We start from the raw sequence: 14,922 nt of genomic DNA, 5'->3' as shown, positions 1-14,922 counted from the left end.
TTTTCTGGCTAATACGTGCTCAAATTATTACGTTTAATTATACAAGCATACAGAAGTAAGTCCTACTTAACTCTGAATACCGATGAAATACATTCCGTAGTACATGAATTTAATAGTTTATATTTTTTTGAGTTCAGTTTTCAGAGTTAACATTTGACTTTATATTCTAAATTTCATTCATTTACAATTATATTTTCATCTACAACGTTGTCTTTTATTTTTATGAATTGAGCCGCATAGAAAACAACAAAATTCAAGGCATAATTGTTTCTTGGTACCTCTAGTTTATTAGACGCAGTTTTCTGCTTGCAGATAAACCATACGGTGTTCTTATGATGTACATCTCCAACGATATTTTATTCACACAGGAAGGTTGACCTCCAATGATAACAGTTATCCAAAATACATCTATTGCATTCATGTTTCTCTACTGGCAGTAAATCAATGTAAAAAAGAAAGATTGTATCCTATTAAGTAACTGTACCTAGTAGGAATTTTTAGTTAGGAATGGTAAAGGGTTTGTGATGGCTGCATAAAATAGCAAAACGTTTTCTAAGTGTCTGACGAAGTTCTTGTCGTTTCTCAAGAACTTGGCACATTCGAGATTTGAACTCCAACACTTCTTCTGCCGGAATATAACTCTCTTTCTCTTCGTCATCTGACAAGTAGGAATCCTGACCATAAATAAAATGCATTAAAAATGAAAACAAATCTTTGAATAAAACCTGAACTACACAAACTAAATACTTACTTCTAACATCTGTGTAAGTGTTAGTCCCCCACCCCTTTCCTTCAGTAAAGAGATGCTAGAATTGGAATGAACAAGTTTATCAGACGGCCGTATGTCATGACAATCTCTTTCGTGGTTACAACATGCATCACTGCAAGCTACTTCCGATCCTTCTGGTGTACTAGGAAGAGAAGAACTGCTAATATTATGTTCCGAGGAATAACCACAATCTAGTGATGATTGTTCACTCGAAGATCGACTTTTTCTCTCCGAGATTGATAATTCAAAACGTTTTTTCATTTCTATCCACATGTTGTATCTTTTGCTTGGTTTTCCTATCCACGCGTCAACTATTTCTTTAGCCATTGGATCTTTACAGTCTTCTAGACTATGCCAGTGACGATCTTCAATTTTCTCGGAAAAATCCTATACATAGAACGATGTGTGAATAGATATGTATAGTATTTACTGATACACTGAATTATTACCTTACACGATTCACACGTTTCAAATAGTTCTTCTTCAGAAAGGTTCTTAACAGATGTGTCATTCTTTTTTAATTGATTTGTAGTAACTTTTACTTTTGATTCGGAAGAACCTTTTTTAACTGCAGTTTTTTGCAAGTTTGATGATTTCTTGGGGAATGCTAACTGAGTTTGACTTTGTGATATACTAGTAGATTTTGATTTTTTTATACAGTCTGGACATTTACATGTAGGTGGTCCCTTATTTTTCGGATCTAATACTTGTAACTTAAAAAAAAAAAAAAAAACAGATATATTCATACCCTATTAAGTATATACACACAATTAAATACAATACTGATCTATGTACCTTATGTCGGTCTATATTTTGTGTTGTGGGTTTTGAATCTGCACAGACACATGGTGTTTCACTGTTACCACTTTGCCTTTTACTTGAACACTGAGAATATAAAATTAAATAAAAGATTAATTATATTCATTAGTTTTGAAAGTTTTAAGTGATAAATGACAGCATACATCACATGTATTTTCTTTCTCTTCTGTTTCATATCGGCGTTCTTTCTTCTTCTTGCGTTTCAGACGTAACTTTTCACGTCGTTGCTGTTTTGCTATTTCTTCCCTCGTTAATTCCTCATACAGAAGTTCTAGTTGAGAAATACCTTGTTTAACTTCTATAGCCATCTATAAAGAATAATTTAACCATATACAAATAAATACATTAACATGGTAAGAAGTTTAATTAATGGTTTTATTGATTATACTTGGAAATTCCTGGCTAATGCATCTACTGCAACAGCAGCTAATACTTTACATACAGTTTCTTCTTCTCTTAATCGTCGATGAACCCTATGTAAACGCTCAGCTACACATATTCCTAAACATGTAAGTACCTCTTCCTGAGCAATTTCTAATGTTTTTGCATGTCTTTCCCTGCAATTCAAATATTGATTTTACAATTAAATTTTAAAGTAAAATTGTAAATAGCAGAACTGAAAGTCTATACCTTCCCATAAGTTCTGGTTGAGCACGGCCAATTAGAGTACTAATGTAATCTGTGCTAGTAGGTAAATGTACATGACTACCACGCATGCAACGTTTGATCCCGGAATATAGGGCAGCAACATAGCCCTTTTCTTTTGTTGGTTCAGGTTCTGTCGTTAACAGAGAAGATGCTAACAGTACTTTTGTACGACATTCTCCACAGAATCTGTAATAGGTACATGGTAAAATATCTTTAAACACAATTATGCAAATTCACTAACATACCGATGTTTACGTAAATATGTATCCAAAGTAGCATTAAGAGTATCGGTTTCTATCAGAGCAAGTTCTTGGCGACAAGGAAGTTCCATACAATCCCATACTTCTCTCCATGCACTTGGAAGGGGTCTCATTCGCTGGATTTCTAACGAGTGCAATACACATCTTCTTGACTTTTTATTTCTAGGCTGTCTTTCAACTAAACTGTTTAACCTAATGCTATAATGAACAATAAAATTTTTATATACTATATAAATGACAAATATATTTCTATATACACTTTATTACCTATGTCCTTGAATCATTGTACAAAGTAATTGTGGTGACTCCAAAACATTATCTTTTATTGACAATAAACCTTCGGGTGTAATTACCAAAGGATCTAATGCTGGATGTCCTGACTTCATGAGGTCATAGAACAATCTTTCAACACTAAACAAACAAAACATTAAATAATGTAAACTATAAGCGCATTTAATATACACATATATTATAAGACTTCTTTACCTTCTCCTACAACCAACACATGGAACAGCTTGACCTAAAATTGCAAGCATGTCTTTGCACGTAATTTTAAATGATGCTTTTATTTCATCTTTTGTAAGCATATCAAGTATTATAGTAAATTCATCAAGCCGTTTACCACGCGCTAATGGATTATCACAGATTGCTCCCAAACCATTTATATCCATAATCATCTATAAACAAAGCATAGATTATATTATTGAATTAATTTATTTATTCTTCTACAAAGGTTAAATCTTAAAATTTTTCCCTTAGATCATAATACCAAAATATTAATTTATACATAATACTTGAATACACCAATTTTTTCTTATTAATACATACAAACAGAATAAAATATAGTTTTAAAAAATATTAAATAAAAGAAATCTTAATAAAATTGTATATTTGTATGGATGTTATGCATTATTATATACAAAAAAGAAAGTTCATTATAACACAGTTAATAACTTTATGGTTCACGTCCACATTCCATTTACTCAATTGTATCTAATCAATGTGTAAAAAAAAACAATTCATTTTGACATTCTTTATTCTCAGAAGAAAACAAGTGATTTCAAAATTATAATAAGACAAATGCAGAAAAAGTTATTAACAATTCCTAGAAACATAAATCGTGTTAGATACTAGCAATTAGCAATTAATAAGCAGGATAGAGATATTAAATACAGTACGCCTAATTAGTTATTCCATAGGCATGCATTCGTTGCTACGTTTAGGTTAAGTCAGAAATATCATAGGATGCCATTACGTAAGTCCTATTAAGTTGTTAGTTATTGATAGATAGACACAGTATTTGAAAAAAGTGACTGAGAAGAATCGTGCTCACCGTGAGATTCTCATCGACAATCAACGGCATTTGTCTTCGCGTCAAATCGACCGGGTCATCGTCCCGCCAAACGTCTACCAGTTTCGCCATCGCTATTGAATTTCTCTATTAACGATGATTATATGTGCTATAACGTCTAATCTTATAAAGCAATACGATGTACAATCACGAATAATTGTAATCCACTACTACGGTTACACCAGAAAAATAAGTAGACGGTATCATACGTCTGCCATTTGCAACGAGTGGTTTCTTACTTCCGCCCTGCGTGCATTATTCCGCTTCTCTCTCTACGCGCCATCCTATCCTTATTCTAATTGCACATACCTGTTTCTAATCTCTTTTCTTATGAAATTTTCTCTGGTACGAAGTCCTGCAGAATAATTCGTCTATTGTACAAAATAAAAACTTTAATGCAACTACTGATATCTTGATTAAATGTAGTATCTTCTTAAAGGGGCTTGATACACTTATTCAGTGACAAGAAGTTGCAGCAGTAGAGGCACCTATTTCAACTTTTTTTTTAGTAAATCTAGAACGAAAATAAGTGTATACGTGTCTCAGCGTTTCTGCCAATGCGCATTATTTACAAAGATATTTATCATTAATGATTTGATGAAGGTGCGCATTGATTACTCAAAACAAGAAGGAAGGAGTGGTATGTCAAGTTGGCAAAAGAGGTAGCGTAATTAGTACAAAGGGCGGCGAAATTGTCGTGAGTTCAAATCTTGTAACTCGAAATAACTTTTTTTTACCATTTTTTCCATTTTAAACATTTTTCCTTAACAATTAATAGTATTTATAATTTTTACAATAATATTTTAAATGTTATTGTTTATAATTTACTTACAACGACGTCATTTTACTGCTCAATTTTTGCAATAGAATACAAAATATAAAATATACTCAAGAAATAGCTTGTATTGCAAAATCAAAACAAAATAAATACAAATATTTGATATAGACAAAAGTAAATTTGGTTTATATTAGCAAGGACAGATTTTTCAGAAACCAGTTTTTGAGAAGCCAAAGATATGTTTCGTAATAGTAAAATGCCCATAAAAGTTGAAACAGTTAAAGGCAATTTTCTTGCCCTGGCAGAACATTTTTATATTGATATAAAACATCTGCAGACTTTTGTAATTCTTTGATAAAATATTTAATAAGTAAACATTACAAGGTTGGCGATATAAAGTTCAATAAGAAAGATCAAAGCCAATAATAAATAGTAACAATAGTTAAAGAAGTTTAGAGTAATAAAAACGGTTTAAAAAAAAAGTACATTTAAATAAGATACATACGCAGTTACTCAAAAACACATAACCTTGCCGTTGGAAATTAGTACACTACCTGTTTCATAAATTTGGATTTTAATATTTAAAATTAGGTTTTAATTCAAGTTATGCAAAGTGTTTCTAATTTCATAATTCAATTAATTTTCAATTTAAATTCACTGAAAGATATATGAAATATAATTCTATTGCTGTGACTTTCTTATAAAAAGAAAATTATTTCGAATAAAATTACAGGTATATATTTAGATATATATTTAATTGAGAATGTGCATATATACATGCATTTATGTAGATGTGCTTTGACTACCACACTTTTATATAATATTAAAATACAATTAGAATGAAAAATGTTTGATGCATTGATAAATTTTTATACAGCCCGCCGTTTCGTTTAAAGCATCTACTACTGATGTATTAGAGCAGTAGTTACAAGTCTTTCGAAACATTTTCTCTCATTCCTTTAAATGACAATTCTTCTCTTTGTTTTTATTTCTAAACTCATAATTTTCTGTATTATTTAATTTATTACTTACGATATATAAAATACCTGTGTTGCAAATATAATAATTTTATTAACGAATGCTTTAAAATACAAAAGAAATTATGTTGTTTAAGTATGTTTGGTTATTGACACTGTTTACATCTATATATTTACTATACTCACACGATTATCTGAACGAAATAAAATTTAATTTTATCTCAAAAGGATTAAACATTATTAATAGTATTTATTCTAGTCTAAATAAGAATTCGAATTCAAATTCAAAACTTAACAAAGAACAGAAAGTATTTACACCAAATGAACTCAAGAAATATACAAACATAAAAGATGGTTTGTATATTTCAATTTTAGGTCAAGTGTTTGATGTTACAAAAGGAGCAAAACATTATGGCCCTGGTGCAACTTACCATTTTTTTACTGGTATAGCATATGATAAGATTGTACTTATAGTAATGTTTGTATGATGTATAAAGTATAGATGTTTATAGGCCGTGATGGATCATTGGCCTTTGTTACAGGAATACATAATGATAAAGAGATAAGAGATATTTCTTTATTAACTGTGGAACAACTTAAATTATTGAATTATTGGGTACAATTTTATAATGAAAATTATATTTACAAAGGTATTTTTAATACAGTTTCTTATATAATTATATTTAATTAAAATAAACTTTCTGATTACAATAAATGAAGATTGTCTCATTTTCAACTATTGTATTAATTATTGTACAGGAAAATTAAATGGTAAATATTATAATGAAGATGGGACTCCGACTGAAGAATCTCACAAAATACAAAGAATATTAATACACGCTAAAGAAAAACAATTTGAAAAGGAACACAAAGAAAAGATGTTTCCACCGTGTAATGTAGAATGGAATCCAGACTTTAGAAGTGTATGGTGTTCTAAAAAAAGGTAAATGTTTTATATAAAAATATTTTACTTGCTTAAAATTATTATTTCCTTTTTCTAGCGGAGGAATAGAAAGAGAATGGATTGGTGTACCAAGAATGTTATTTGAATCTCCAAATTTTCAAGAGTATAGGTGTGCATGTGTTAAGCTTGATAGTAATGAATATGAGGAGAAGAAAGGTATGATCAGAGAATATGTTGGATGTTCAAGAACAGCAATAAAATGTACCATGAAAACAAATGTAGTAGAGAGTTAAATATTAACCGAGATTCTATTGTTTTTTATACAATGCATTTATGAAACTATATTATTTTCTATTGAAAATGAATAATTTTTTATATATTTTGATACAAGAAATATAATAATAGATAACTTGTAATACAAAATATATTATATTTGTAGAAAAGAATACATTATAGTAATCTATTATTTTATTTATTAAAAAGTGTAAGATTTTAAATAAATGTTTACAGCATTTTCAATCCCATCAGTCTTCTTTAACTCGTGTTATTTTATAAGTTTATTGATTTTGTATTTCACTGCACTTTAAAGTGCACATTTTTATGCTATTAAACATAAAATTCTAATTTGAAAATAAATTTACAATACGTAAATGCTACAAAATACATTACTTAAATACAATATAACATAAATGCACTAAAAAAATAATTAAATGTGTATGTAATCATGTTCATGGCATATTCATTCATCAAAAAACTATGTTCAAAATATGGTAATACTATATGTAACTAAAGACTTATTATTATTCCAATATAAAAACTGTTAAGATATATATATCTTGTCTTGGTAATACTTGTCTTACTACATAAGTACATCTCAATGCATTCATAGCATAACTTGTAGCATGTATTTATGTCTTTCCTTAATATTTCAGTAATATAATGTAGTGAAAAAACAAATTCCTTATTTGAAACCTTACTACCACCATAAATACCTTTTTTTACAACTTTTAAAATTCAAAAGTCTTTTTGCAAAAAATTGATAAAAAGTTCTATAAATTAACCATTAAATTTTATTAAAAAAAAAAAGATGTTTTCTTTAAAGAATTTCAACTAAGAAACATCTTATGTTGAACATTTTAATAGTTTTGGTCTTTTTATTTTGTTTCACTATCAATTTTTGCTGGAGATTCTGTTTTGATACCATTTAGTTTGTCAAGCAACATTTGCATAGATGTACATTTTCGATTGAAATTAATTTTTGATTCAAAAGCTCTTTTAATTTTTGCCCTTCTCTTTTTTATCTTACAATTGGAAACTTTGTCTTGAAATTGTATGATACGTTTGTATCTTTTTATACTCATGTGTGTAGAACTCTCATTTATGTCATCTTTTTCTTCGTAAATTGTTTCCAAATTATGTAATTTTCTTCCCAAATTTTTATTTAAATAATATTCCATAATATTAACTTTTCCTTCTAGCCCTTGTGTTTTTCTTCTTTTGTCATCATTTTCCATCTCTGTACATGTTCTTTTTCTTGGCCTTAGGCTGCATCTAATGATCCACGTAAACAAATTGTGTAATAAAATGATTATTTATCTGATTTAAGATATACTATTGCAAATATTATTGTACCTTCTATTAAGACTTTCATTTGAGTCAGTTATAGATATTTTCCTTGTGATCAGTCTTTCATTTTCTGATGCTGTTAAATTAGTATTTACTGTAAGCATTTCTAAACCAGCCACTACTGCTGGCAAACTATTATCGGCTACATCGCACATGATTTTTCTGAAGAAAATAATTTGCATTAATAATGAACTAAACTTTTTAAAAACCACTTGATTGGAAAATATCCATATGCATTGTATCAAATAATTTAGGAAAAATAATACATATGGTTAAAAAAGGCTTTAATATCAAATTTATTTTCCAATGTATTCATTAAAATATATGGTTTAAAAATATTGGTAATAGAGAATTAAGTACGTAAATAGTTATAAAATATTATTTTATTACAACCGTCTACAATATACAATTCTTTAAAAACTTACGTTGTGTCAGATTGTGGTTCATCCATTTATAAAACTAAAATATTTACACGTTTAATTTAAAGTTACTCAAAGATATTCATCATATTTAATAATCTAAATTAAAAGTATTCATTAAGCGATTGCAAAAGTGTAATACATTTTGCAATCCATATATATTAAAAATTTTCAATGTGGTCAAGCAGATTAATTTCTTGAAGCTAATATCCACGATTCTCTCGAAGTTTGGAATTTATTATTTATTTACTGTACTATAAGCTATAGCAAAAATATACATCAATATAAAATCTTTGTTTATCGTAGAAAATGTAACTCATTTTCGTCAAGAATAATTTTAAACCAATTTTTAATACTTTGCGATCATTGTTTTTTTTTATTAATCTATCAATCTCACCAAATCTCACTTTCCTCCACCTTTCCTTCTCTAAACTTCAACCTGAAGAATAACGACGTTCTCTTCCCAAGAATATACTTTGAACTACTCTAGAGCTACTAGACGGTTCACCTTTTTCGGTAGTTACCACTCTGAATTGCTACTTTATAACCAATGATTGAATGGGAAAGTCAGCTGCCGCGTCCTAATGTTTGTTTCTATAGTACTCGCATGAAAAGTCTGATTTTAATGTGTTAAAATGTCAAAAATACTTACGTCCAAAAGTAACGTTGATGGAATACAGAAATAATTATAAGTTGATCAAATAGATCAGTGGAAGCACATAAATGGGAAAATGAAGAAAGAAAGAACGGCCGATAATAGTCGACCATATAAATTATAAGTATTTTGGAGTCTCATATTGTGAAGAAAAATTATTAATTACGGTTGATATTTGAACAAATAAAATTTCATGTAGCTTTACGTGTACTAAATATAAAAAAAATACTAAAGGTTCTCTAAAAAGAGATTTATAAATGTGTTATTTAAATTCATTTTTACATTTTTGTATCGAGGTTATGTTTACAAAAATGTATATTTGCAGTTTAATTTTATAACATTATATGTAATTTACTTGGAATAATAAAAATATTAATTTAATATTTCAACTTACTTATCTACAATATTAATCATTACTTAATGTTTTTTTTATTTTACGGCTCATCAAATAGTGAGTCTCACAGGTATAAGTTTTCAAAGGAAAAGTATTATTGTACGTGTAATAATTATTTTTAATGGAATGTTTTGCATGTTTCATATCACAAATATGTTCTCTGTGCAGGGATTTGTAGAACTAACAATTGTTCCACTTCGGGATACATTAAGACTTATAAAACTCAATGCAAAACAATGTAGAATTTATAGAGTATGCTTAAATGATACTTATGAAGCACCATTTCAATATTTTGATCCATTTTTGGATATTTGTCAGGGAGATGGTAAACAGTAAGTACTTATGCTACGAATATATATAACATTTTTATATATTAAAAGTATGATTTATGTAACTTAATACATTCATATTATTTTCTTGCAGACGATCATTGGAATTTTTTTCAAATATGCATTTAGCAGCAGCACAAAGGGTTGATCCAGATAATAATGCAGGAGAGTTAGTTGTGCAAATTCCACCAGATGCAGCACATTTAGTAGCTGAAGGTAGAACTTTAAGAATTAGTATTGAATTTTCTTTAGAACAACCTCAAGGTGGAGTACATTTTGTTGTACCAAATTGCGAGGGAACTTTAGCAGAGGTACAATAAATTTATAACATTTGTACAAAAACTGTTTTAAACTGTATTAATGTTCAACTATATAGAGTTACATTAACATTTTGTAAGCTTGGTATACATATTTCATTTTTTAGAGAGGTGCACATATGTATACGTACAGTTATGAAAATTCTTCAAGACTATGGTTTCCATGTGTCGATAGTTTTGCTGAACCATGCACTTGGAAATTAGAGTTTACTGTTGATGATTCCATGACAGCCATATCTTGTGGTGATCTCGTAGAAGTTGTATATACTCCAGACATGAGAAGAAAAACATTTCATTATGTTCTTAACACACCAGCATGTGCACCAAATATTGCACTTGCAGTAGGGTAATCTAGTTAATAATTTATTTACAAAAAAGAAAAGTCACGATTTTTATATTTATATGTAATTTAATAACTCCAATCGTTTTATTTTTTTAGACCATATGAAATATTTGTGGATCCATATATGCACGAAGTAACGCACTTTTGTTTGCCTCAATTGTTACCATCATTAAAAGTGTCTGCAAAATATATGCATGAGGCATTTGAATTTTATGAAGAAACATTATCAAATAGATATCCCTATTCTTGTTATAAACAAGTTTTTGTAGATGAACTAGATGAAGATATCAATGCATATGCTACTATGAGTATCTTAAAGTAAATAACATCAGTAATTATGTTGTAAAACATTCAATATTTAAATACCTAATCAATATTATAAATTTGTTCATTTACAGTACAAATTTACTACATTCTACTGCAATCATTGATCAAGTTTATATTACAAAAAAAGCTATGGCACAAGCTGTTGCAGAACAATTTTTTGGTTGTTTTATATCTATGCAAAATTGGTCTGACACATGGTTACCTAAAGGTATATCTACATATCTAACTGGTTTATATGCAAAAAAATGTTTTGGAAATAATGAATATCGAGAATGGGTCCAATCGGTAAATAGCTTTCTTTTACTATCGTATATCATATCTACTTGTTAAAACCTAACATTATCTATGTTTTTAGGAATTACAAGAAGTTGTAAAATATGAAGAGCAGTTTGGAGGTATAATACTAGATCCTTCTCAACCTCCAGCTCCATTGCCAATTGCAGCCAATACACCGGCACCCACGCCCAGAGCTCCAGATCCTGGTTTTTATTTTCCAATAAGAAATTTGCACACAATGTCCCCAAAGTATATTGAAGTACTTCGTAAAAAGGCACATTTAGTGATTAGAATGTTAGAACATCGAATTGGACAAGAATTACTTTTACAGGTAGACATTATTACTATTGTAGTTACCATCTTAAGTAAATTATTCCAATCTCTTTGAAGTACATTAAAGTTTATTGAACTGTCTTTTAGGTTTTTAATAAACAATTATCTCTTGCTGCCAATGCTGCACAACAAAAAATTGATTCTGGACTTTGGTCTCATATGTTAATTAGTACAAATGTATTTACAAAAGCAATTTTTACTGTAACAGGTAAAGATATGGCAGTTTTTATAGACCAGTGGGTGAGGACTGGTGGGCATGCAAAATTTAGTTTAAGTTTTGTATTTAATAGGAAAAGGTACGTTCAGAAACGATTTTAAAATAAATATACTTAGTTTTGATTTTAACTGTTTACTTGCAAAATATATTATCCAGGAATACTGTAGAATTGGAAATTCGGCAAGATACTACAAACCAAAGAGGAATTAGAAAATACGTAGGACCACTTTTAGTAAATATTCAAGAATTAGATGGTACTTTCAAACATACTTTACAAATTGAGGGTACTGTAGCAAAAGCTGATATAACATGTCATAGTAAAAGTCGTAGAAATAAAAAGAAAAAGATTCCATTGTGTACTGGAGAAGAAGTGGATATGGATCTCTCTGCTATGGAGTAAGTATTGTTTTATGGTAATGAAAATACCAATTTTATTAAGACTATTATTTTAAGACAAAAAGTATACTTATAAAAAGTAATAATTTAACAAATCAACCTTTCATTACACCCTTATTTTATTTGTAGCGATTCTCCTGTATTATGGATAAGATTAGATCCTGACATGACACTTATGCGTGCTGTTCAAATTGAACAACCAGATTATCAATGGCAATATCAATTAAGGCACGAAAGAGATGTTACTGCACAGCTAGAAGCTATAGAAGCTCTACAGAATCATGCAACACCTGCCACACGACTAGCATTGACTGATACTATTGAAAATGAACATTGTTATTATAAAGTTAGACTACGAGCTGCACATTGTTTAACTAAGGTTGTTTATATCTAGAGCGTTTATGTTTCATGATTACTTACATTATAATTATACTAAATATATGTCTTTACAGGTAGCTAATGCAATGGTTGCAACGTGGGCAGGTCCACCGGCAATGTTAGCTATATTTCGAAAATTATTTGGATCAGCTTCGTGCAGACGCATAATTAAACAAAATAATTTTTCAAATTTTCAGCATTATTTTCTGCAGAAGGTTAATATAACATTTTCTAAAGCAATTACATTATTATTTTATAATACAGTTAATACATTTTGTTATATATTTGTTTAAACTCTTTGATAATTTCAGACTATACCTGTAGCGATGGCAGGTTTGCGTAACGCTCATGGTATATGTCCACCTGAAGTTTTAGCCTTTTTAATGGATTTATTTAAATACAACGATAACAGTAAAAATAGATATTCGGATAATTATTATAGGGCAGCATTAATTGAAGCTCTTGGAGCTACTGTTACACCAGTAATTAGCATACAACAGGGGTATGACAAACATTAAAAAGAAAATTGTATTACATGTTTGTAATTGTATGTTTAACATGTTTTGTTTTAGGACAGCTATTACTGCTGAATCTTTATCAGTCGATACTAAAGCTATATTAGAGGAAGTAACCAGAAATTTGAATTTGGAAAAATTATTGCCCTGTTATAAGTATACAGTTAGTGTTACCTGCTTGAAGGTCATACGAATTTTGCAAAAATTTGGTCATCTTCCAAGTAATCCCCATCTTTTCAGAGCATATGCTGCATATGGACAATTCATAGGTATATAAGATACTGCATATTATACATACCATTAAACACTAATGATATTTATGTATCTCCATTATATTGGTTTAGATGTTAGAATTGCAGCGCTAGAAGCGTTAGTTGACTTTACAAGGGTGGACGGTAAATGGGAAGATTTAGAGTTTTTGTTAGACATGATAGAAATGGATCCACATCCCGGCGTGCGACACAGGTTGGTAAGGCTTATGGTTGAAAACCCACCATTTGAAAGAGCGCATAAGCATCGATTAGATCGCCCAGAATTGGTTGATCGTATATGGAACTTAATTAAGTATGTTTAATTTTAAATGCTACACAGTTAATTTCCTGTATAGGAGTCTTCAATATATTTATTGTTCCAGTGGTATGCTTTCTCATGATCCTAAAATACGATGTGATTTAGTAGATTTGTACTACACTTTATACGGTTCAAAACGTCCACTCTGTCTACCCATTCCTGAATTGGCTGCTATTACTAAACCAAAGAAAGTAGGACCACAAAGTCCTGAACAAGATGTACGTTATAATCATACAAAGTTTAAATTAAAAATATTTCAAACAATTACAGAATAAACCACGTGTATTTTAGACAAAACCAAATGTATCACACATAAAGCATGAACCACCAGTAGTTGAAGGGGATAATACAAGTGGACCAGGTAAAAGAAAAACTTCTCCCAATAGAGATATTCCAGGTCCTTCAAATTCAGTAGATCATGGTCCTGAAGCAAAACGACAAAAGCAGGCAACTAATGTGAGATATATATTGTTGTAAAATACATATAAAAGTTAGTTTTCTAATTACTAATCGTTTGTTTTTTTTTTTCATTAAAAAGGATGAACGAGTAACTTCTGCAGCTGGGGAGGGAAAAGTTAAGTCAGAATACTATAGTGATAATTCTGCATCGTTACCTGGCATTATGGGAACTCCAGGACCAGTAGGTTTCGAACCAGGAATGTTTAAAAAAGAAGTAGAAGAACATAAACAGAAAAGTGATTCTGTTAATAAGGTAACTTAAGTTATTAAAGCCTTTTGGCAATAATACTTGTGTGAAGTTTTTACTATATATATTTATCTATAATTATACTTTGCAGAATAAGAAAAAGAAGAAAGACAAAAAGAAACATAAACACAAGCATAAACATAAACATGATCATAAGCATGGCAAGGATAAGGAGAAAAAAGACAAGGACAAGGATAAAGGCAAAGAAAAAGAGAAAGACAAGAGTAAAGATTCTTCTAATTTGAAAATCAAAGAAGAAACTCTAAGCTCAGCAAGTTCTAGTCTCAGTCCAGATGCCACGACTGTTACTAACGAATTTATTTTTCCATAGCAATATATTCAGTCATTCTATTATGATCTTTTATGGCTAAGATTGTTTATATCTTAAATAATTTTTATATAATTTAAGACATACATCCTAACGTATCATGAATCAGAATGTTGATATTTAACAGCTGTAAATATTACATATTTTTAAATATATTGATACAAAATGTTTTTCTCTAATTTTGTTAAATAAAGTGACTAAAATGGATATTTTTTATTTACTATAGATATAAAATATAGAGTGATCTATGTAATTATGTCTAAAGTAATCAGAATTATTTTTTGTCT

The 14,922-nt window shown here is 29.3% G+C and overlaps 4 protein-coding genes across 9 annotated transcripts; 2 read left to right on the top strand and 2 right to left on the bottom strand.

The window, feature by feature from the left end:
- Positions 1-12: 12 nt before the first annotated feature.
- Positions 13-4,489, bottom strand: LOC143143232 (gametogenetin-binding protein 2-like). Of its 3 annotated transcripts, none has more exons than XM_076304267.1 (12): positions 4,157-4,489; positions 3,830-3,934; positions 2,983-3,173; positions 2,764-2,907; positions 2,482-2,694; positions 2,219-2,422; positions 1,977-2,145; positions 1,732-1,896; positions 1,565-1,654; positions 1,219-1,482; positions 752-1,156; positions 13-674 (listed from the first exon to the last, which is right to left on the bottom strand). In XM_076304267.1, exons 2-12 carry the CDS (start codon positions 3,917-3,919, stop codon positions 498-500), a joined length of 2,112 nt encoding a protein of 703 aa, XP_076160382.1. In that variant the 5' UTR covers positions 3,920-3,934; positions 4,157-4,489; the 3' UTR covers positions 13-497. The 3 variants fall into 3 exon arrangements, with proteins under 3 accessions (XP_076160382.1, XP_076160381.1, XP_076160380.1); XM_076304266.1 differs by having other exon boundaries at positions 3,830-3,921; XM_076304265.1 differs by lacking the exon at positions 4,157-4,489 and having other exon boundaries at positions 3,830-4,122.
- A 1,122-nt stretch (positions 4,490-5,611) lies between these two features.
- LOC143143148 (neuferricin) lies at positions 5,612-7,006 on the top strand. Of its 2 annotated transcripts, none has more exons than XM_076304098.1 (4): positions 5,612-6,046; positions 6,145-6,252; positions 6,362-6,545; positions 6,604-7,006. In XM_076304098.1, the coding sequence occupies exons 1-4, from the start codon at positions 5,728-5,730 to the stop codon at positions 6,797-6,799; spliced, it is 807 nt and encodes a 268-aa protein (XP_076160213.1). In that variant the 5' UTR covers positions 5,612-5,727; the 3' UTR covers positions 6,800-7,006. The 2 variants fall into 2 exon arrangements, with proteins under 2 accessions (XP_076160213.1, XP_076160212.1); XM_076304097.1 differs by having other exon boundaries at positions 5,613-6,046; positions 6,115-6,252.
- A 49-nt stretch (positions 7,007-7,055) lies between these two features.
- Positions 7,056-9,043, bottom strand: LOC143143166 (uncharacterized). Of its 3 annotated transcripts, XM_076304145.1 has the most exons (4): positions 8,949-9,033; positions 8,558-8,591; positions 8,139-8,294; positions 7,056-8,057 (listed from the first exon to the last, which is right to left on the bottom strand). In XM_076304145.1, exons 2-4 carry the CDS (start codon positions 8,581-8,583, stop codon positions 7,661-7,663), a joined length of 579 nt encoding a protein of 192 aa, XP_076160260.1. In that variant the 5' UTR covers positions 8,584-8,591; positions 8,949-9,033; the 3' UTR covers positions 7,056-7,660. The 3 variants fall into 3 exon arrangements, with proteins under 3 accessions (XP_076160260.1, XP_076160261.1, XP_076160259.1); XM_076304146.1 differs by lacking the exon at positions 8,558-8,591 and having other exon boundaries at positions 7,057-8,057; positions 8,949-9,043; XM_076304144.1 differs by lacking the exon at positions 8,949-9,033 and having other exon boundaries at positions 7,057-8,057; positions 8,558-8,942.
- Positions 9,044-9,123: 80 nt separating this feature from the next.
- Positions 9,124-14,842, top strand: Taf2 (TATA-box binding protein associated factor 2). The gene is made up of 19 exons (XM_076327244.1): positions 9,124-9,326; positions 9,645-9,699; positions 9,769-9,932; positions 10,024-10,240; positions 10,354-10,592; positions 10,686-10,907; positions 10,988-11,201; positions 11,272-11,523; positions 11,613-11,821; positions 11,899-12,138; positions 12,268-12,517; positions 12,591-12,731; positions 12,828-13,018; positions 13,089-13,300; positions 13,376-13,595; positions 13,666-13,819; positions 13,893-14,057; positions 14,140-14,313; positions 14,399-14,842. Exons 1-19 carry the CDS (start codon positions 9,283-9,285, stop codon positions 14,636-14,638), a joined length of 3,603 nt encoding a protein of 1,200 aa, XP_076183359.1. The 5' UTR covers positions 9,124-9,282; the 3' UTR covers positions 14,639-14,842.
- Positions 14,843-14,922: the final 80 nt, after the last annotated feature.

The sequence above is a fragment of the Ptiloglossa arizonensis genome, chromosome 2 (genome assembly GCF_051014685.1).
Source record: "Ptiloglossa arizonensis isolate GNS036 chromosome 2, iyPtiAriz1_principal, whole genome shotgun sequence".
NCBI lineage: Eukaryota > Metazoa > Arthropoda > Insecta > Hymenoptera > Colletidae > Ptiloglossa > Ptiloglossa arizonensis.
The sequence above is the reverse complement of the archived record's forward strand: the minus strand, read 5'-3'. Positions and strand labels throughout refer to the sequence as shown.

What these genes read in the sequence shown, in the direction of transcription:
- LOC143143232 (XM_076304267.1), bottom strand. Translation starts at nt 3,919, where the DNA reads ATGGCGAAACTGGTAGACGTTTGGCGGGACGATGACCCGGTCGATTTG. An exon ending in TTGTCGATGAGAATCTCACG is followed by an intron (nt 3,174 to 3,829) that starts GTGAGCACGATT and finishes CTTTGTTTATAG; the next exon opens with ATGATTATGGATATAAATGG. An exon ending in AAACGTGTGAATCGTGTAAG is followed by an intron (nt 1,157 to 1,218) that starts GTAATAATTCAG and finishes TTCTATGTATAG; the next exon opens with GATTTTTCCGAGAAAATTGA.
- LOC143143148 (XM_076304097.1), top strand. Translation starts at nt 5,728, where the DNA reads ATGTTGTTTAAGTATGTTTGGTTATTGACACTGTTTACATCTATATAT. An exon ending in TGAAAATTATATTTACAAAG is followed by an intron (nt 6,253 to 6,361) that starts GTATTTTTAATA and finishes ATTATTGTACAG; the next exon opens with GAAAATTAAATGGTAAATAT. An exon ending in GTATGGTGTTCTAAAAAAAG is followed by an intron (nt 6,546 to 6,603) that starts GTAAATGTTTTA and finishes TCCTTTTTCTAG; the next exon opens with CGGAGGAATAGAAAGAGAAT.
- LOC143143166 (XM_076304145.1), bottom strand. Translation starts at nt 8,583, where the DNA reads ATGGATGAACCACAATCTGACACAAC. An exon ending in GAACCACAATCTGACACAAC is followed by an intron (nt 8,295 to 8,557) that starts GTAAGTTTTTAA and finishes TATTTTCTTCAG; the next exon opens with AAAAATCATGTGCGATGTAG. An exon ending in AATGAAAGTCTTAATAGAAG is followed by an intron (nt 8,058 to 8,138) that starts GTACAATAATAT and finishes GTGGATCATTAG; the next exon opens with ATGCAGCCTAAGGCCAAGAA.
- Taf2 (XM_076327244.1), top strand. Translation starts at nt 9,283, where the DNA reads ATGAAGAAAGAAAGAACGGCCGATAATAGTCGACCATATAAATT. An exon ending in ATGGATCTCTCTGCTATGGA is followed by an intron (nt 12,139 to 12,267) that starts GTAAGTATTGTT and finishes TTTTATTTGTAG; the next exon opens with CGATTCTCCTGTATTATGGA. An exon ending in GTAATTAGCATACAACAGGG is followed by an intron (nt 13,019 to 13,088) that starts GTATGACAAACA and finishes GTTTTGTTTTAG; the next exon opens with GACAGCTATTACTGCTGAAT.